We start from the raw sequence: 21,261 nt of genomic DNA on the forward strand, positions 1-21,261 counted from the left end.
GCTCGACAGGCGGCAGGTCCAAGGTGAGTACACGTCCTCGCTATTTTTACTTTTTTGGGTTGGAAGCTTTAGATTAGGTTTTGAGTTTTACTCCAAACTAACAACTTTCCTGGATTCAGTCCGGACACTTTCCTGAAATTTTCCTGAAAGAGGCTGAATTTGTGAAAATGTTGCTCGAGATATATCCTCCTTCACTTTTCCTGCGAGCCTCCCGATCAAATCTCTGATTCCGTGTGAGAATCCAGCAGGAAAACACACAGACGCCACGAACGCTCCAGAGATTTCCCTGCTGCCGCGAACGCGTCGTCTGAGCGATCTCCTGCTGCGTTTCGTCACAGACGCAGCGACCTCACCTCTGTCCGTACGGATTTCCACAAAACCTGGAGGAAGGACTGGACACAGGCCGAGAAAGAATCCATCACAGATACGAAATGTGTCGTTAGTTTCTTTAACACCGCGAGATGTTTTTTTTTTTTTTTCTTCAGATTTTCCCGGGAAAAATAATTCATGGATCTTGATTAAAAAAAATGTCATCAGATGATTGTCAGACCTTTTGGCGTCGGTCCAGTCTTCCAGTCTTCGTCCGGCGTACGAACAAAGGTGATGTGTTTCAGTTTGTCAATGATGACATCATCACATTCTCTTCTCTGATTGGTTCTCATCAGCAAAGACTCCACGTCACTGACACTTCCTGTCACTGACACTTCCTGTCAGTGATACTTCCTGTCAGTGACAGTTTCCTGGTCTGACTTTTTCACCCTTCGCTGCTCCTCCTTAAGAGGAGTTTCTGTTACTAAGCAACCGACTGCAGAGGAGAGACAATCTACTTCCTGGTTGAGTGGTCACGTGACAGGTGTTGTCAGGACGGAGATTAGCCAGAAAAGAACCAGATTCTTCTTTTACACAAAACAATTAAAAACATGGTTTCAATTTTCACACGCTTCAGTTTTCTACCTCAAACATGGAACCTCGAGAGACTCCAACTTTCTAATTATCATTAATATGATTTGGATTATTGCTGCTCATTGGAGCCACACAGTTGAACAGACGTCCCTCGGCCCACGGTCATTCCTCCCTGCCCACGCCTCCTCATTCCATCACCATGAGCGAGCCACTGAACAACGCACACACAGAAACAACATCAACTTGGTTTCTGTCTTTGACATCATCATCACAAGGTTCAATCCATCTCACTCGGACACACGACGAACTGCAGATTGACTGGTTCACAGGAATGAGAGGAAGTGACCAGTGGATGTTGAGTAACGAGAAGCGTCGGTGGATTTCCTCTCCTTCATTTTAATGATTTATGATTTTCCTTTAAAAGATATATTTAAAAAACATATTTCTGTCTCTGACGTGATGAGTTCTGAGATGTTATGGTTTGAGTCCGACAGATTCATCCGTTAGACACACACAATCCGAAAGTGTGACCAGCAGAGGTCAGTGAAGTTCACATGAATTAATCTGTAGGTTCACACACACACACACACACACACACACACACACACACACACACACACACACACACACACACACACACACACACACACACACACACACACACACACACACACACACACACACACTGCTGCAGGGACCGTTGGAATTGATGGAGGAGGCTGGACTTTACTGATAAATGACTGTGTGTGTGTGAGGGGGGGGGGGGGGGGGGGGGGTTTAAACAGGAAGTGGGAAGACAAATTTTAAATATCCACCCCCATCTCACACACGCACACACAGTGAGCATCATGTTTGACTGGCGACAGAGTTAAACGCCAACTTCCTGTGCCCGAGGTTAAGAAGTGTGTGTGCGTGAGTGTGTTGAAGTTTGTATGTATGTGTTGTAGTGTGTGTGTGTGTGTGTGTGAGCACGTGCGTGCATGTACCTGTGCATGTTGCCGTTGGTGGTGAAGGTCTGTCCACAGACAACACACTTGTACGGTCGCTCTCCGCTGTGAACCAGCATGTGTCTGTCGAGCGACGAGGCCGAGCTCAGACATTTCCCACAGATGCTGCACGAGTGATCCGTCGCTCCGGCGTCGGCGTTGTGCTGCACGGACGCAGAGAAACACGTCAACACACACACGTTGGTGACAGAGACTCTGACTGAAGAGTGTGACGACACCACAGTGTGTGTGTCGGAGGACCAACCTGTCTGATGTGCATGGTGAGCTGGTGTTGCGTCTGACAGTCCCTGTCGCACAGAGGACAGATGAACTGGGAGCTGTCGTCTTTTGATTCCTGAAACAAAAGAAACACGGTGAGAGATTGTTGTGATAATGAATGATCCATAAACCTCACAGTTTTTAAAAGGGACGATTTTTATTATGTAGTTTTGGTGTTGTGACAATTTAAAAGTTGAAATTTCAAGTTTTTTGTTGTTGTATCGCTCCACTGTTTATCCCAAAATAATGAGTGAGCCACACTGTTGCACCAGGTGAGACACACACACACACACACACACACACACACACACACACACACACACACACACACACACACACACACACACACACACACACACACACACACACACACACACACACACACACACACACACACACACACACACACACACACGACTCCAGTTACATCTGACATTAAAGTATGTTTTGTATCCAGGTCTGATTTAATCTGATCACTTTTGAACCTTGTGTCCATTGACACTGACATCTGATCTGTGTGTGTCCAAAAAACAACAACAAAAAGACAGTAAAAGAAGAAGATGGCCGCCATCAGTGAAGCGGTGGGTTTGGACCAGTCAGATGATTTTGATTATCTCTTAATTGTAACACAGCTGGAGACAAATGTTCACTTAAGCACACAAAATGTGGAGTCATCTGCCGCTGAAAATAGTCCCCAAGAAGTGCTGGGATTGGAGTTTTTAAAAAATAAAATTATGAATCTTTAAATTTGTGTGTGACAGGAACCAATGGACTCGGAGCAGCGAGCCACAGACGGAGTTGAGAGACGGACTAACAAGTGGTTTTGTTGGCATCAATGTAAACAACCAGGATAGATGACACACACACACACACACACTCTCTCTCTCTCTCTCTCTCTCTCTCTCTCTCTCCTCTCTCTCTCTCTTTCTCTCTCTCAGCTGAAACAGCCATGGAAGCGGCACTTTCCTTTTCCTGTTTCAGATGCAGGAAATGATGACAGGGCAAGGAATGCCCTAGTGCATGATGGGAGACAAGAGAGGGGGGAAAACAAGGAGAGGAAACAGGGAGAGGAGGAGAGAGGAAACAACGAGAAGAGAGAAGGACAGAAGAGGAGGGACAAGGAGAGGAAAGTTAAGAAAGAGGGTAAGAGAAAGGAGGAGAGGAAACAGGAGGACAAAAGGAGAGGAGAGAAGAGGAGAAAAGAGGAAAGGAAACAGGAGGCGAGGAGCAAAGGAGAAAGTAAAAGGACAGGAGGGGAAAGGAGACAAGGAGAGGAAACAAGGAGAGACAAGGAGAGACAAGGTGAGGAAACGAGGAGAGACAAGGAGAGACAAGGTGAGGAAACGAGGAGAGACAAGGAGAGACAAGGTGAGGAAACGAGGAGAGACAAGGAGAGACAAGGAGAGGAAACGAGGAGAGACAAAGAGATGAAACGAGGAGAGACAAGGAGAGGAAATGAGGAGAGACAAGGAGAGGAAACAAGGAGAGACAAGGAGAGGAAACAAGGAGAGACAAGGAGAGACAAGGAGAGGAAACGAGGAGAGACAAAGAGATGAAACGAGGAGAGACAAGGAGAGGAAACAAGGAGAGACAAGGAGAGGAAACAAGGAGAGACAAGGAGAGACAAGGAGAGGAAACAAGGAGAGATAAGGAGAGGAAACAAGGAGAGACAAGGAGAGGAAACAAGGAGAGACAAGGAGAGACAAGGAGAGGAAACAAGGAGAGATAAGGAGAGACAAGGAGAGGAAACAAGGAGAGATAAGGAGAGGAAACAAGGAGAGACAAGGAGAGGAAACAAGGAGAGACAAGGAGAGACAAGGAGAGGAAACAAGGAGAGATAAGGAGAGACAAGGAGAGGAAACGAGGAGAGACAAGGAGAGGAAACAAGGAGAGACAAGGAGAGGAAACGAGGAGAGACAAAGAGATGAAACGAGGAGAGACAAGGAGAGGAAACAAGGAGAGACAAGGAGAGACAAGGAGAGACAAGGAGAGGAAACGAGGAGAGACAAAGAGAGAAAACGAGGAGAGACAAGGAGAGGAAACGAGGAGAGACAAAGAGAGGAAACGAGGAGAGAAAACGAGGAGAGACAAGGAGAGGAAACGAGGAGAGACAAGGAGAGGAAACAGAGCGAGAGGACAGTTGAGACAGAGTTTGACTGACAGCTGCTGTCTGGGACAGTAAACTCCGTGTCACAGGGTGGGCGTGTTTGTTTTGTGTACCTGGCTTCGTCGTGCATTGCGGCTGGGCGGGGCTCTCATGGCTGCCGTGAGCGACTTGCTGGGGGAGGGGCTTAAAGCAGAGAGGAACACGTGAGCCGAGATTAGATGGATGATCATAATTTATAATGATAGTGATTTTCAACAGGTTTGTATTAAATACGTCAATGTTATGTAGACGTTCGGTCGTCACCTCGGCGACGGGCCGGTGGAGGAGTTGGCCGAGGTCGCTCCGCTCGCTCCCTCTGCTTCTGCCCCGCCGTTGATCGTCTCCGCCGCCAACATCACTGTAGACATCATGGCGTTGATGGAAGACAGGTCACCTCCCTCTGCCGCCATGGCTCCGCCTCCTCCTCCTCCTCGGTCTCCATTCTGGAGCTTCTCTCCTCCGCTCTCGGCCGCCGCCTCCTTCGTTCCGTTCATCGCTCCTGGAGGAGGAGAGATTAAATTACTCATGAGGTTGTAATGTTTTTGTTTCTTGAGGCTTTAAATTACATCAAATATTGAATTTGAGCTTTTGTTCGTACCTTTGAGGTTATTGTGCGTCTTCTCCTCCGTTATCTCCTCCTCCTTTAGCTCAGTGTTGGCTCCTCCCCCTTCTTGCAGCTCCTCTGTGGAGTTTTCCATCACTGCTGAAATATATAAAAGGAGAGAAAAACAACACATTTAACATACATGTACGACTACGCAGCGTGGAAATACATTTTCCTTCTTCATTCTGATTCTGTTGAATTTAATCCGTCACACCAAACTCCACTAGAAAAATCTGGCTTTGATGTTTTTAACTCCATTCATTTTGCTTTAATAAACATTAAAAACTAAAAGAGGATGAGATGAAACCTTGTGTCCACGATCAAAACCAGAGTCCAGGGAGACTGAGGAAATAAAGAAATATGGAAAAGTAGAAACGGTTCAACTTTTGCGTGAGTTGCTCTACAGACTAGTTCCTGGTCTCAGGTCGTATTTTTCTGCCCAGGGCCTCGTGTGTCGACTGTAACCGGGAAGATTCTCCTGTGGAGGCTGGTGAGCGAAGGTCAAAGGTCAACTCTAAAGGTCGAGTAAATACGCATAAGTGCTATTACATATTTTTTACAATTTACACAGCCTTTCTATTAATGACGGAGAGGGAGTAAGGAAGATTATTGAATAATGAAGAGCAGGTTAGGAAAGAAAAACCAAACAGATTATAGAGTTTAGATAGAGAAGATGAAGAGAAGCGAACAGGATGTTGTCGGCTCACAGAATTAAAACAGAGCCTTAAATTCTCATGGTTGAGAGACATAGAGGAACATGTGGGAAAAGTTAAAGCTTGTGTGACTGTAGAAAGATGGAGGAGGAAGATGGAGGAGTGGTTTCTCTCGGAGAGGAGAGCAGAAGAAGAGAAGCTAATTGTCGTTTCCTGTTTGGCAGCCCCCACAGGAAGACGATCTCCAGAACCGGCCACTTCCTCCTCCAGCTCCGCTCAGAGAGGCAGTGTGTGTGTGTGTGTGTGTGTGTGTGTGTGTGTGTGTGTGTGTGTCAGAGGGTGGGAGAGGGTGTTTGACATTCCTCGTTCACAGGAAAACCAAAAGAGGAGGAGGAGGAACAGAGAGAGAGCAGCTTCAAAAATGATGAAGAGTTCACTGGAACTTGGCGACGACAAAAAGACGTGATGATCAGTTGATGTGAATTTTGGTTCTGTCAAAACAATCTGAGCAGAAACTGTGGATCAGTAAATAGGAGAAAATATTATCAATAATCATGTTTGTACTACGATCAGAGTTCTTGATCTCAGCGTCATCACTCTGCCTTGTGTCACATAGTGGCATCTAACACACATTGATTTATTTCAAATTATGAGCGGAATTTATTAATTTACTCTCGATGGATTATATTTTTTATTTGAATGAAAAAAAATATTGTTTTTTCATTTTTTTAAATTAAAAATACATTTTAATTCATAAATATAATAATAAAATAATCCATTTAATTACTTATCACTTATTTTTTAAAAATTTAATTTAATTTTTCTTAAATATCTTTAAATGTAACTGTAATCTTAACATTTTGTACATATACATTTTTCTTTAAATTTACGTGAATCAAAACCAGATGGAGGGAAAAGTGGAGCTCTGCGAGTGACTGGTGACAACTGGACGAGTGTGTGTGTGTGTGTGTGTGACCTCTCCTTGTATCGCTGCTCTTATATGACAAACTGTTACATGGTCGTGGCAGGTGCATCAGCGCGCGCGCGCACACGCACACACACACACACACACACACACAGTTTTTACACATTAGCATCATTCGTTGTCAGCGCACATGTACACACACACACACAAGCACGCACACACTCGTGGTGATTGGCTGACGGAGCGCACAGGCAGCACTTTCTACAGCCTTCAGAAACGAACGGCAACAGATGGCTGCAAGAGGAGGAGGAGGGAGGGAGGGAGGATGGAGAGAAGGGATGACGAGATGAGAAGGAGAGGAGATGAGGTCGGATCAAAGGAAGAAAGGATGGAGGAGAGAAGGAAAGAAAAATAAAGTCATCTGCAAGCGTTGAAGGAAGGAGGACGAATGGAGGGAAGATGGATGAAGAAAAAAGGAAAGTAAGCAAGGAAGGAAAGAAGGAGAGGAGGAAGGGAGGACAGTTTCAGAGCAATGTATATTATGAATACATATTTATTTAATAAAAGGTAAAGTCTAAAAATTCCCAAATTTTTAGATTTTCTTTATTCCTACGTTTGCCCCACATCTCGTTGTTCCTTATTATTAATTAAGTGTCAGAACTATTGTTAACGAATCATCAAATCTTCAGAATATTCAGTTCAACATGATGTAAAACTGCAAATCATCGCACTTAAGGGGCTGGACCAGTGACTATTAATGTCTCTCTGTGTGTATTTCTGTCCACACTACACTTCCATGTGTGTGTGTGAGAGAGTGTGAGTGAGATAGCTGATGTTACTACATCTGTTCCCAGCCGTCATTCTCACACAAGCTTTGACACACACTCGCTCCTGACTCACACACACACTCACTCAGAGTGAGAGAGGGAGACGACATTCCTGCACATCCATGCAAAAGCATAAAAAAAAGGTCACCATGTGGGAGCCAGGGAGTTGATGGACGAATCTGTGTGACTGTGTGTGTGTGTGTGTGTTTGTGTGTCTGTGTGTGACTGTGTGTGTGTGTTTGTGTGACTGTGTGTGTGTATTTGTGAGATGGAAAAGTTGTCTCCTTGAGCCAAAGTGCTGCAAACAAAGAACACTCCATTTATCCATCCCGGACGCCTCCCTCCTCCTCCTCCTCCTCCTCCTTCAACTTAGCAATACAGCAGCGATTGCTAACGTGAAGAAATTCCACAATACTAACTACCAATCAAAGCCAGACTCCTCACCAACGTTGGACAAAGTCCGTCACTCACAGACAATTCAATTTCACGCTACCTCGTTTGTTTTTCGTTAACTCACATACTAACACAAGACGTCGAGAGGTTCACAGCTAAATGGGAGTGAATGTAGATGCGCTCACCTCGGATGAGTGACGACTCTCAAACTGACCACAGCAGGGAGAAAACACAACCGGTGTCTGAAGTTCATCACCGGTGACACGCCTGTGAGCTCAGCATCAAAGTGCCGTTGCCATGGTGACCTGGGGTTTGATCTTGGAGCGTCAGTTAAGGAGGTGTCGAGACCGATCGGCTCAACTTCCACGTTAAGTACCGATTTACAGTGACGTCGGGGGGACGGAAGGTGAAATTATTTGCATTTAAAAAAAATGCATATAAACGATTATCATTTTTTTGAAATAGTGAACTATAAAGTGGTTATTAATTTACAGCTCCCAGTTATTGTTGGCCAAAGTTAATACATTAATAAAACACTAATACCAGCCCACAACTACGTTATTGTTTTCTAAACTATTTATTCAATACTATACATATATATATATATTTCTCCTGTTTTTCATAGGACAGTTAGGAATTTGACAGTAGGACACTTTGGGATGAATTCCATTTTTTTGTTTCTGTCCAGAGTGGGAGACACTTGACCACCAGCTCACGAGTTGAAGCCGCTTCTCACGTGAACGAGTCGACTCCACCACGCGGTCGGCTGCTGACCAGACGTCGTCCGCTAGCGATCACCTTACATTTGTGCAAAAAGTCTCGTCTGAGGCCGTTTGCTGTTTCCTGAGTCCCACTGAGGTCAGTGATGTCACAACACACAGACACCTCCTTCTCCGTGTGCCCCGGGACAACAGGGAGGACGGATGGAGACGGATGGAGACGGATGGAGACGGATGGAGACGGATGGAGACGGATGGAGACGGATGGAGGAGGTAGAGAAGTTTCCCCGTCACCTACACCCCATAAATCCTCTCCGGCCCTGCCGCCTCTCACCTGACACGACAGCTGAGACATAAACCCCAGCAGGGGTCCGCTTCAGGTTTCTATCACCTAACTACAGACCCAGACACATAAAAGGACTCCTCTGATCCAACCAGAAAACTTTGCTAGTTAGCTTCCTCAGCTAACTAGCAGCTCACATGAGCTGTACTGTGTTAGCAAGCTGCAGTAGCCTTTGTTTTAGCTAGTTAGCATTAGGTTACAATCTGTAAACATAAAACGCTGAGTGCCTAACCCTATCCCAAGTGACGAACAACTGTATGTTAGCATGTCCCGTCATACTTTTACTTAATTAAACCATTATCAACATTTTAACAATGTTCTCTTTTTAATCAACCAATTCATGCTTATAGTTTAAGCCAAAAAAATTAGCATGGTGTGGCACTTGGTAGCGCATTAGCTTTAACTCCGCTGGCTAGTTAGTGTTAGCAGTGGTAGCCTAGCTTGAATATTATCTTCATCTTTCTAAAATGTGTTCATATAAATTTTCAAGTGCTGATAGGACACGGACAGATCTGGCAGGGAAGAGGTTTTTCGTTAGCTGGACCATGCTAGTGACGTTAGCTCCTGTTTGACAGTTTCGCTGAAGTTGAAAGTTTCAAAAGTTTATTTTGCTTAATAAATACCTAAATGTTGTGCTTTGCCTTTATGTCACATTGAGCTGAAGTAAAAATGAACCTGTAGCTAACGTTAGCAGCATGATAACAGGCTAGCATCGTTTACTGGCCCAGAGACCAGAGGCAAACTGACAAAACTGACACCTGCAGAAAGTAAATAGACTCGGCCTCATCTCATCAACCGTCTCCTCTTCCTGCTTTTGACTCTCCCTGTTTGTTTTTTAATCTGTTTTCATTTATATCCGTCTCTTTTTGTGAGGTGAAGTATTTCTCCGGGTCGTGTCCTGCTGGGTGTCGACTAACGGCCGGGCTTTAGCGGTGGAGACGTGAGGATGGAGGGATGTATGGGCAGATAGATGGAGGAGTGGGGGAGGACAGGATCCGGTGACCATTTGCTGGCTATTTATTACCTGACTGCTTTTCCATCCATGTCCTTCTTCATCTCATTCAAACTGGCTTCACACACACACACACACACACGTCGACTTTCCTTGAACCATACATCCAGGCTGCGTTAGCCAGTGCTAACTGCTCCTTAACGTCAGAGTCAAGCCGTTTCAAGTACAACAACCAACATCATGTTTGTAACTATATTTATGATAATTCATCCCAAAGAACTTGTTATGTTAAAGCTAATATTAGGTTCCTCATAAGCTAGCATTAAAAAGTGAAGGCATCGCCTCAAACCTGACGTAAAGAACATTAAATACTGATGAAAGCAGCTACGGCTAACTGACATAAAGGCCGTGTTCATGTTCATACACGTATGAACACCTCAAACGATTGTCGCGTCCAAAGCACTTTATGTCACGTTAGCCAACCTTGTGTACTGCATGAGGAATAATGCTGCTAGCCTCTGGATATTTGTTTCCTTTGCAAATACTGATGCCGCTAGCGGAGGCCGGTTAATTTCTCCACTCAGGCTAACTCACGAGTTAGCAAGTTGGGTGAACCTTCTTCAAATATTTCATATGTCACTGATGTAGAACAAGTGGACAAACTGCGTATGATCATAGAGGAGCAGCTGCTGCTGCTAGCATTTTGAGCTAGATGTGAGAGAGTGCTGACATGTTGCTAATCAATCTTAACATCAATCCTAATCATTTATAGTAGTTAAAAGTTTATATATTTATATATTTGACAAAAAAAATGATTCAAATGAATCTGAAGCTCCTCGTGCTGAAGTTACGTGAACTTAAAAAAGTCTGTGCCAGTGACAAAACAAAACATTTTCACACCAAGCTAACTGTGTAGCATCGCAGAGACGTAGCGGCTGCTAGCATCTGAAGCTAATTAGCCTGCGTGAGCTCTCTGTGCTCCGCTGGCAGCTGAAGATAATTAGCCAGCATCAGATGAATCAACCTGTGAGCAGTTTCATCTAATTGCTCTTCGTTTCAAATAAAATCAAAAATAAAAATGCAGCATAAACTTCTGCTGTGCTGAAAAAGGAGTTTTGTGAATGAGTGAAACTGAACATGATGCTCAGGAGTCTAGTGTCCTGTCACAGCGGAGCAGCGTTCAACGGCACAAACAAGTGGTTGTTCGCATTTTTACATCTGACATCACTAAATCATCGAGACATCACATTAGTTGAGATTTTTCCTGGAAGTCCTGGTTTATTCCCTGAAAGTGGAGATTATGAAAATCAATCTAACAAACAGTGACGCTGGGGTTTGGACTGAAACTATCTCTCTCTCTTTCAGTCTCCCTCTATCTCCCTCTCTTTTAGTCTCCCTCTATCTCCCTCTCTTTCAGTCTCTCTCTCTTTATCTCCCTCTCTTTCAGTCTCTCTCTCTTTATCTCCCTCTCTTTCAGTCTCTCTCTCTTTATCTCCCTCTCTTTCAGTCTCTCTCTCTTTATCTCCCTCTCTTTCAGTCTCTCTCTCTCTATCTCCCTCTCTTTCAGTCTCTCTCTCTTTATCTCCCTCTCTTTCAGTCTCTCTCTCTTTATCTCCCTCTCTTTCAGTCTCTCTCTCTTTATCTCCCTCTCTTTCAGTCTCTCTGTCTTTATCTCCCTCTCTTTCAGTCTCTCTGTCTTTATCTCCCTCTCTTTCAGTCTCTCTCTCTTTATCTCCCTCTCTTTCAGTCTCTCTCTCTTTATCTCCCTCTCTTTCAGTCTCTCTCTCTCTCTCTCTATCTCCCTCTCTTTCAGTCTCTCTGTCTTTATCTCCCTCTCTTTCAGTCTCTCTCTCTCTCTCTCTATCTCCCTCTCTTTCAGTCTCTCTCTCTCTCTCTCTATCTCCCTCTCTTTCAGTCTCTCTCTCTCTCTCTCTCTCTATCTCCCTCTCTTTCAGTCTCTCTCTCTATCTCCCTCTCTTTCAGTCTCTCTCTCTCTTTATCTCCCTCTCTTTCAGTCTCTCTCTCTCTTTATCTCCCTCTCTTTCAGTCTCTCTCTCTCTTTATCTCCCTCTCTTTCAGTCTCTCTCTCTCTTTATCTCCCTCTCTTTCAGTCTCTCTCTCTCTCTATCTCCCTCTCTTTCAGTCTCTCTCTCTATCTCCCTCTCTTTCAGTCTCTCTCTCTATCTCCCTCTCTTTCAGTCTCTCTCTCTCTTTATCTCCCTCTCTTTCAGTCTCTCTCTCTCTTTATCTCCCTCTCTTTCAGTCTCTCTCTATCTCCCTCTCTTTCAGTCTCTCTCTCTTTATCTCCCTCTCTTTCAGTCTCTCTCTCTCTCTATCTCCCTCTCTTTCAGTGTCTCTCTATCTCCCTCTCTTTCAGTCTCTCTCTCTTTATCTCCCTCTCTATCTCCCTCTCTTTCAGTCTCTCTCTCTATCTCCCTCTCTTTCAGTCTCTCTCTCTTTATCTCCCTCTCTTTCAGTCTCTCTCTCTTTATCTCCCTCTCTTTCAGTCTCTCTCTCTCTCTTTATCTCCCTCTCTTTCAGTCTCTCTCTCTCTATCTCCCTCTCTTTCAGTCTCTCTCTCTCTATCTCCCTCTCTTTCAGTCTCTCTCTCTCTATCTCCCTCTCTTTCAGTCTCTCTCTATCTCCCTCTCTTTCAGTCTCTCTCTCTCTCTTTATCTCCCTCTCTTTCAGTCTCTCTCTCTTTATCTCTCTCTCTTTCAGTCTCTCTCTCTTTATCTCCCTCTCTTTCAGTCTCTCTCTTTATCTCCCTCTCTTTCAGTCTCTCTCTCTTTATCTCCCTCTCTTTCAGTCTCTCTCTATCTCCCTCTCTTTCAGTCTCTCTCTCTATCTCCCTCTCTTTCAGTCTCTCTCTCTCTCTTTATCTCCCTCTCTTTCAGTCTCTCTCTCTCTCTCTATCTCCCTCTCTTTCAGTCTCTCTCTCTTTATCTCCCTCTCTTTCAGTCTCTCTCTATCTCCCTCTCTTTCAGTCTCTCTCTCTATCTCCCTCTCTTTCAGTCTCTCTCTCTCTCTCTATCTCCCTCTCTTTCAGTCTCTCTCTCTTTATCTCCCTCTCTCTCTCAACCACAACAGGAAGCTCACGCTCACAAGAGTCTTTTGCTTTGCTGCTTCCCCATGTGAGCGAGTTTGGAGCGAGAGAGATTGATGGGCATTCTCCCTCTCTTTCTCACTGACCTCCCCCCGACGCCTCCCCCCTTCCTCCCAAAGCCCAGTCTGACACTCAGCTGCCGTTACCCCTCCTCCACCTCTCCTCCACCTAAAGAAAATGCTAATTAATGCGCAAATTCATCAGCTTTTACACCTCGACCAAGAATAAAAACTTTTCTAAATGTTCTTTACAACTAGAAAATAATGCATGCATCTGATGAATGTTTGTCCACATACTTTTGTCCACATCTTGTAACTTGTTTCCTTCCTTTTCTCCGTCTCTCTGATTGTCTCAGTTTGGAATGAAATGTTTTTGTTTCACTACTGAAAAAAATGAAAAGCAATAAAGGAATTTTATTTTATCAATCTAATACTTCTAATCTAAACTTTTGGCACCGTGTTCCCTTCTTCATCCTCCGGCTCAGATTCACTTCCAACTTTATTCTAAGGGAGTCGGCAACTGGATAAACTGTGAATGTGCTCATCCTCTTCTCTCCTCCCTCTCGTCTTTCTCTTCTCCCCCCTCCTCCTCCTCCCTTCTTTCTCTTGCATCATCTCACCTCCCACCTCCCTCAATGAGTTCTCTGCCCTCCAGCCTGGTTACAGATTGACTGGTGTGTGTGTGTGCGGTGCAGTGGAGTTTAGACCCGACGTGATAAAGTGTTGAGATAGCATCGACGGCGTGTCAGCTCTACTGTACTACATACCGGGGGGGGGGGGGGGGGGGCAGAGAGGGGGAGGGGAGCGTCTCAGCCAACCAGTAAACAGTCCCGACTGTGGAAAATGTCCGCCAGCTCTCAGCCAATCAGGATGCAGATTCCTCTACTCTCTCACACACACACACACACACACACACACACACACACACACACACACACACACACACACACACACACACACACACACACACACACACACACACACACACACACACACACACACACACACACACACACACACATCTGCTTTGTTTCTTCTTAAAGCACAATGTTGAAATGAGCAAGTAAAGAGAATGTTCACAAACTGAAATAACTGATTGATCTGTTCTCGTTTACATTAAAAGACAATCATAGTTAAAAACTCACAGATTAATAAATTATACACCAGAGGGCAAATAATTGAATAAGAGACATAATGTGAACAAAGATATGTTCACATATTTAACTGAGAGCAAAAACAGACTGTGATGCTTCTTTCAACTAACTCGTGAGAAAGTATCCCGTTAAAATGTCATTTAAACTTATGAAACACTCAAAACCTCCGTGAGGAAAGATTCACTGACTCTCAGATCAAACGACCTGAAGTACAGAAATGACGATTTCAGGCCTAAAACATCAAACCTGTGAATCGACGGCAGCAAAGAGAAAACATGGAAGGAGAAGAAACAGACAGCGACCTGTCACAACGATGAACTGATGAGATTCAAACAGGTGATCACATGACAAAGAGGTGATCACATGACAAAGAGGTGATCACATGCCAAACAGGTGATCTCATGACAAACAGGTGATCACATGACAAAGAGCGAAGCGAGAAGCAACAGGTGAAGCAGCGTCATGTGCGTTTGACCACAAACTGCGAAGATGGTGGAGATGTTCAAGGAAGGATGAAGAAGAGAGGGAATCTTTTTTCCTTCTTTTTTTTTAAAGGGAAATTGGGTCAATGGGACCGTGATGGAGGGATGACGACCATGCTGCTGCACGAGGGAGGAGAAGGGTGCAGCACCAAACGATAGAGGAGAGGAGACGAGAGGAGGAATCAATAAGGAAACAAGGAGAGGAAACGAGAGGAGTCAAGGAAAGGGGAGAGAAACCAAGGGAAGTTGGGGAGGAAACAAGGAGAGGAGGAGAGGGAACAAGGAGAAGAAAATAAGGAAACAAAATAGGGAAACAAGGAGAAGAAATTATAGAAAAGAGGAGACAAGGAAAGGAGAGAAACCAAGGAGGAGGGTAAGCTGAGGAGGAGAGGAGGAGGAGTACCAAGGAAAGTTGGCGAGGAAACGAGGAGAGGAGATGAGGAGAGGTGATATAAGGAAGCGCGTCAGGCAGAGCGATGGTTGCGTTGCTTGTGTTCGACAGCCGGCAGGTAAATGAGTGAATGAGTGAAGGGATGAAGGGATGAAGGGAGGGAAGGAGGAGCATATTTACCCGTCCTTTTCGTAAAGCAACGTTCGCTCGTTCGTGTCTCGGGGGCGGGGCAGTGCGGGAGGGGGCGGGGTTTGTTGTGTGTGTGTCTGCAACCACTGCTCACACTGCAGAGGGGGAGAGCACAGAGACACAGTCAGTAACACACACACATTGTACTGTTCCACAGGACGTTCACATTAACACAGACGCACAATCATTTACTCCAGAAACACAGGAAAAAAATCACACTTGTAACATCTACGACATGCATATACAGTTTATACAGTCAATAAAGTTCATACAGTTAATACAGTTCATACGTGGCGCTGCATTGTGCACAAATTACTTTCAGACCCGTGGCTGTTTTAAAAGAATTAAAAAACAACGACCAAACACACACTGAACAGAACAGGAAGTGAGTAGACTTCTGCACAATGTGAGTTGTTCTGAAAACAAGTTTGAGGGAAGTCAGAATGGAGAAGAGACGGCGATGCTCGGTGGAAACAGAAGCTCATGTGAGCTTAAGATGGCGAGAAGCTCCTGATGCTGACGGGACGGACGCGAGGAGGAGACGATAATCTGCTGCTGTTCGACCGGGCGAGCTGAGGTGAGGGAGGAGGAGAGGACAAAGATGGAGGATGGACGGATGGATGTGGGGATGCAACAGGCTGCAAAGCTCATGGATGTACAGTGGATGTATTTATAGATAAATGGATGGAGGGAGGGAGGGATGGAAGGATGGATGAGGAGGAAAACGAGGGGGGAAGGAGGCAAAGAGAAAGATTAAGAGCTTAGAGGGTTGGTAAGACTAATTAGGAGGCAAGTGAGGATGTGCAGGGACAAGAGGAGGAAAGAAAAAAGGTTGTGAACTACACCTTTAAACTTGTCTCACTCCAGTTAGCACGGGGCTCGTTTAAAAATCCTCATTTTACATTTAAAAAAGAAAAATCTGCGTCACTTGTTCCGTGCGGCGGTGACAAACAGATTACTGTACGTGGCTGCTGGTGTCCGGGAGCTGGAGGTGTAAAGTGACCCCCCACCTCCACCAGGGTTTATCACCATGTTCCCGCTCCGCCACACAAAGCCCCCGCTAATCCAGAAGCTAATGAGCTAGCCCCGCTAACTCCCTGTAGCGCTGTGCTGCCTCACAAACAGCCGGACGCGGCGCTTGAATGGTTTAGAACATTGACGACGACGGCCGGCGTCATTCAGGCCGACGCAGTTACAGGTGGCAGTTGATGAAAATGTGCCGTATTACTTGGAGCTAATCGTCGAGGCCGTTTTTAATCTGAGGCGACTCACACTAGCATCACAACTGATCACATTATTGGCAACAGCAATCTACGTGTTAGCATTAAAAATCTCAACGTAACTAACTTACCGTACACGAGTCGAGAGGAATGTTGCTGAATCATCAACAATAACAATAAATAAACTTTGTTAAGAGTTGGTTTGAACCAAACTGATTCTACACGTGGCACGACATGAACCGTTAGCACATTTTCTTGACGATTCATGCTAACATGCTAGCATACTAAAAATCTGCTTCTTAACTAAGCAGATTCTTAAAGCACAGCAGAGGGGTAATATGACTTCTTGTGGAAAAATACAAGATGATATGAGCTCACAATCAACATTTATCATATGTGGCATGGTTTTACAGGTTAGCACTTTAGCATTAGCATCCCACCTCAGTAGTGAATGTTTTTCTGGGAAAACTGTAAGATACAAGTTAAACTTACGTTGATCATGAATCAGTACTAGCCTACACTATCGTACTGTATAATTTGAATTCATTTTCATATTCATTTGGAGCGTGAACAGACTGTAGACTTACATGAACGTGCTGTTTTAAAACTGACTAATCAGTGTCTAACATGTCAGGGCCTGTCAATGATAACGTGGTCCCAAAACTTTCCATCACTGGAACAAAAACAACCCTCCAGTTATTCAGCGACGATGCTGGTAGATAAATCGAAACTCCATCATAAATACATGAACACGGAGGCTTTATGGTTAAACATGCACCTCGTCAACATGGGTTCATTTTGCAGCGGTGCAGCCTCCAACTTTGTTTTCTCCAGGACGTCTGCTGGGTTGACTGTCCCTCCTCACGCACAACACACTCGCCATGAAACATTAACCAGCCGCCAACTGGTTAGTGTCAGTTACAGTGTAACTGGGAAGTCACGGGAGGGAAGGAGTGACCAAGCAAAACCTGAGAGCAGTTTGCGGATGAAAAGATGCTTCCAACTGAGGGAGGAGGCCGGCGGCGTCGAGCGGCCCGCAACACACTCTGATGGTAAAAATAACTTGCCGAGCAGGATCAGGAATGTGTGCGTTGAAGAATGCTGCTCTGCTTTCGGTTGACAGGCATGGACAAGTGCAGAAAGCCTGGAGGAGGAGAGGAGGCAAGGAGGGGAGGAGGCCAGGGGACGAGAGAAGAGAGGAGGAGAGGAGGAGAGGAGGAGAGGAGGGGAGGAGGCCAGGGGACGAGAGAAGAGAGGAGGGGAGGAGGAGAGGAGGAGAGGAGGGGAGGAGGAGAGGAGGAGAGAAGGAGAGGAGGAGAGGAGGCAAGAAGGGGAGGAGGCCAGGGGACGAGAGAAGAGAGGAGGAGAGGAGGAGAGGAGGAGAGGAGGGGAGGAGGCCAGGGGACGAGAGAAGAGAGGAGGGGAGGAGGAGAGGAGGAGAGGAGGGGAGGAGGAGAGGAGGAGAGGAGGAGAGAAGGAGAGGAGGAGAGGAGGAGAGGAGGCAAGAAGGGGAGGAGGCCAGGGGACGAGAGAAGAGAGGAGGAGAGGAGGAGAGGAGGAGAGGAGGGGAGGAGGCCAGGGGACGAGAGAAGAGAGGAGGGGAGGAGGAGAGGAGGAGAGGAGGGGAGGAGGAGAGGAGGAGAGAAGGAGAGGAGGAGAGGAGGCAAGAAGGGGAGGAGGCCAGGGGACGAGAGAAGAGAGGAGGAGAGGAGGAGAGGAGGAGAGGAGGCCAGGGGACGAGAGAAGAGAGGAGGGGAGGAGGAGAGGAGGAGAGGAGGGGAGGAGGAGAGGAGGAGAGAAGGAGAGGAGGAGAGGAGGAGAGGAGGCAAGAAGGGGAGGAGGCCAGGGGACGAGAGAAGAGAGGAGGGGACGAGGGGAGGAGGAGAGGAGGAGAGGAGGAGAGAAGGGGAGGAGGGGAGGAGGCCAGGGGAAGAGAGAAGAGAGGATGAGAGGAGGAGAGGAGGGGATGAGAGAGGAGAGGAGGGGACGAGGGGAGGAGGAGAGGAGGAGAGGAGGAGAGAAGGGGAGGAGGGGAGGAGGGGAGGAGGCCAGGGGAAGAGAGAAGAGAGGATGAGAGGAGGAGAGGAGGGGATGAGAGAGGAGAGGAGGGGACGAGAGAAGTGAGGAGGCGAGGAGGGGACAAGAGAGGAGAGGAGGAGAGGAGGAGATGAGAGAGGAGAGGAGGGGAGGATGGGACGAGAGAGGAGAGGAGTCAAGGAGAGGAGGACGCGACTCGCGGAGACGACGGGAAGGAAAATAGAAGAGAGTTTTAGAGGAGAGGAGGAGAGGAAAGGGAGTAGGAGGGAGGAGACGAGAGGCTGATGATGAAGAAGCCGGAGGAGAGGAAGCATGAGGAGGAGGGTGGGCGGAGTCTGAATGATACATCAGCTGATATCAGGAAACAGCTGTGATACATGTTCAACAGAAAACCGTTGAAACCAGGAACCTTTACTGTAGATTAACTTTCTTATCAATTACAATAGTTATAGAAAAATAGTCCCGACTTATTGGTTTTAGTTTCAGCAGTTTGAACAAAAAAAATTAAGATTTACACTGAAAACTGGATTAAAACTGAAGAACGAAAAGTAGAAAAAGACCGACAATTATTTCTTTAAGTGCGTAAAGTTACGGACAATTTTCACATCTGTGTCATCACTACCCAACTGTACGTAGTATATGTAATATCTGATTCCTAAGACGTCGTTATCGAACCTAAAGTGTCTTGCTATTTTACAGTTTAACCATAAACTTCATCATAAAACATTATAAATGAAAACTTGAATTCAGAATTATTTTTATAAACGTAAAGTAAAAAAATATAAATCCACAGGGTTTTTTTTGTATCTGCATTGTTTGTTGTGTAAATGAAAGTTTTCATATTTGGCCAACCGGACTCTAATCACCGCACCCTCGGGGGGCCACCGGCCCCCTCGGGCCTCTCGGGGGCCACTGAGGAGGAAGTTGCAAAACAACCACAAACGATCCCAAAGAAAACAAACGAAGATGCAAAACGTGGACAAACATCGTGACGCTCCTTGTTCTGACGCGTCTGGACACAACAAGACAACGAAGGATCAACTAGTTCACCAACATGAGACGTTCATTCATCTGACTACTGACAGAATTCACCTTCTGAGGCCTGTTTACACACGCACACTCACACACGCACGCACACGCACACACACAAACACAAACGCACGCACACACACACACAAACACAAACGCACACGCACACACACACACACACAAACACACACGCACACACACACACACACAAACACACACGCACACACACACACACAAACACGCGCACACACACACACACGCACACACACGCGCACACACAAACACACACGCACACACACACACAAACACACACGCACGCACGCACGCACGCACACACGCACGCACACACACACACACACACGCGCCCACACACACACACACACACGCACACACACACGCACACACAAACACACACGCACACACACACACACAAACACACACGCACGCACGCACACACGCACGCACACACACGCGCCCACACACACACACACGCACACACCTGTAGGCCATGTGAGCAAACAGGGCGGATCACCGCGGCCTGCTGCAGTGTTTCACAATCCACCACCACACTGATACAGCGTTGGTGGATGGATGGAACGGGTCAAGTGAGGTTCAAGTGAGTGGAGTAGAGAGAGAGAGAGAGAGAGAGAGAGAGGGTGCTCACTGACTGACAAAAAAAAGGAAGTGAGAGAAGAACAAGGAGGAAAGCAAAAGAAAGAAGTGAGCGTCTTGTCAGAGAGAGAAAATCGAGTCGGACCAGACGAGCAGCTTCGCCGCTCAGCCCGATCTAAACTCTGCCCTGATTGGCCGGCTGCCCGCAACCCTCCATGTAACCTCGAAGCCGATAGGCTGCCAGGACTGTGGCACCTGGCAAACTGCCCGACTCCTGCCTCAAGGACGTCAACAGCTCCTCCCTCTCGCTCCTTCTCATCCTTATCAAACGCTCTCAGATGAGTCACAACTCGCAGTTACTGGTTAACTTTCTGCTCAAGTCTGTTCATGTGTCGAGTGACACGGCGCTCAACAGTTCCTCGGGTCGAATCGAGCACAGATGAAAAAAAAATGGCTTTCTCATCGGACCCTGAACGCGTGTTCCAATCGATGCCTTCAGGTGCTTCGCCGCAACTTCAACTTTACATGTTTAAAAAAAAAACTTTTCAAATTTATTGTGAATATGAACATGATCATTTAGTTGATATATTTATTTCTGTGTGTGTGTGTGTGTGTGTGTGTGTGTGTGTGTGTGTGTGTGTGTGTGTATGATAATGAGATGAGGAAAACTACATGTAACACTGCCACACACAAAAAATAAAAATACTCCTTTGTAAGTAAAAGTACGAGGAAAATGAACCTTTAAGTAAAAATACAAAAAGCACTAAAGGTAAAGTAAATGCAGAAAGAAATATGATTACACAGACATTAATGTGTATTAATGTATTCATCATTTAATTCCTTTAATTTACTGGATGTTTTGTTTTTGTAGAAATGAGAAGCAACGTCACGGCAACGTGGTCAAAAATAAATTTAGATTATTAAAATAATTAAAAGAACTGTCACATTTGTTCGATTGGCTCGTCGTTTTTGGCTCTATTGTTTCTACTGTTGTGCAATTTAATTCATAAAAGTAAAATAAACTTTATTAGTTTTGTTAAATATTTGGAGAGTGGGCTCCAGCTGTAACCACGGCAACGGTGATGAGTCTAAACGAGAACGAGTCTGAACGCGCCTGGAGACGCTTCCCGACATCGCGTCACGACTGCACGTCGCCATGAGACTCGCGACGCCTTCGGGACACTTCAGATGCATTCAAGTGTCTGAGTGAGGCGTTCAGGCTCCAGAGCAGACTAACTGCGACGCGAACACACACACACACACACACACACACACGAGAGAAACTGCGTTTTGCTCGGAGGTTTCTCACGAG

General features: G+C 45.9%; 1 protein-coding gene and 1 long non-coding RNA gene across 11 annotated transcripts in view; one reads left to right on the forward strand and one right to left on the reverse strand.

Annotated features, from left to right (window-relative positions):
• The window catches only part of rreb1a (ras responsive element binding protein 1a), a 52,526-nt gene that overhangs the window by 13,085 nt on the left and 18,180 nt on the right, over positions 1 to 21,261 (reverse strand). For 5 of the 10 annotated variants that reach the window (XM_047329891.1, XM_047329888.1, XM_047329886.1 and 2 more), the window contains exons 2-7: positions 15,043 to 15,146; positions 4,913 to 5,017; positions 4,579 to 4,813; positions 4,389 to 4,458; positions 2,155 to 2,244; positions 1,890 to 2,053 (exon numbers count right to left, since the gene is read on the reverse strand). In XM_047329891.1, the coding sequence (XP_047185847.1) occupies positions 1,890 to 2,053; positions 2,155 to 2,244; positions 4,389 to 4,458; positions 4,579 to 4,813; positions 4,913 to 5,012 (659 nt within the window). In that variant the 5' untranslated portion in view covers positions 5,013 to 5,017; positions 15,043 to 15,146. Of the gene's footprint in view, positions 1 to 1,889; positions 2,054 to 2,154; positions 2,245 to 4,388; positions 4,459 to 4,578; positions 4,814 to 4,912; positions 5,018 to 7,901; positions 8,041 to 15,042; positions 15,147 to 21,261 lie in introns of those variants that run through there. The other 5 variants (XM_047329893.1, XM_047329887.1, XM_047329890.1 and 2 more) reach the window with 3 other exon arrangements.
• On the forward strand, positions 7,986 to 9,573 carry LOC118290948. The gene is made up of 2 exons (XR_004786510.2): positions 7,986 to 8,122; positions 8,405 to 9,573. It is a non-coding gene; the product is annotated as an uncharacterized LOC118290948 (long non-coding RNA).

Source organism: Scophthalmus maximus, chromosome 21 (assembly GCF_022379125.1).
Source record: "Scophthalmus maximus strain ysfricsl-2021 chromosome 21, ASM2237912v1, whole genome shotgun sequence".
NCBI classification, from domain to species: domain Eukaryota; kingdom Metazoa; phylum Chordata; class Actinopteri; order Pleuronectiformes; family Scophthalmidae; genus Scophthalmus; species Scophthalmus maximus.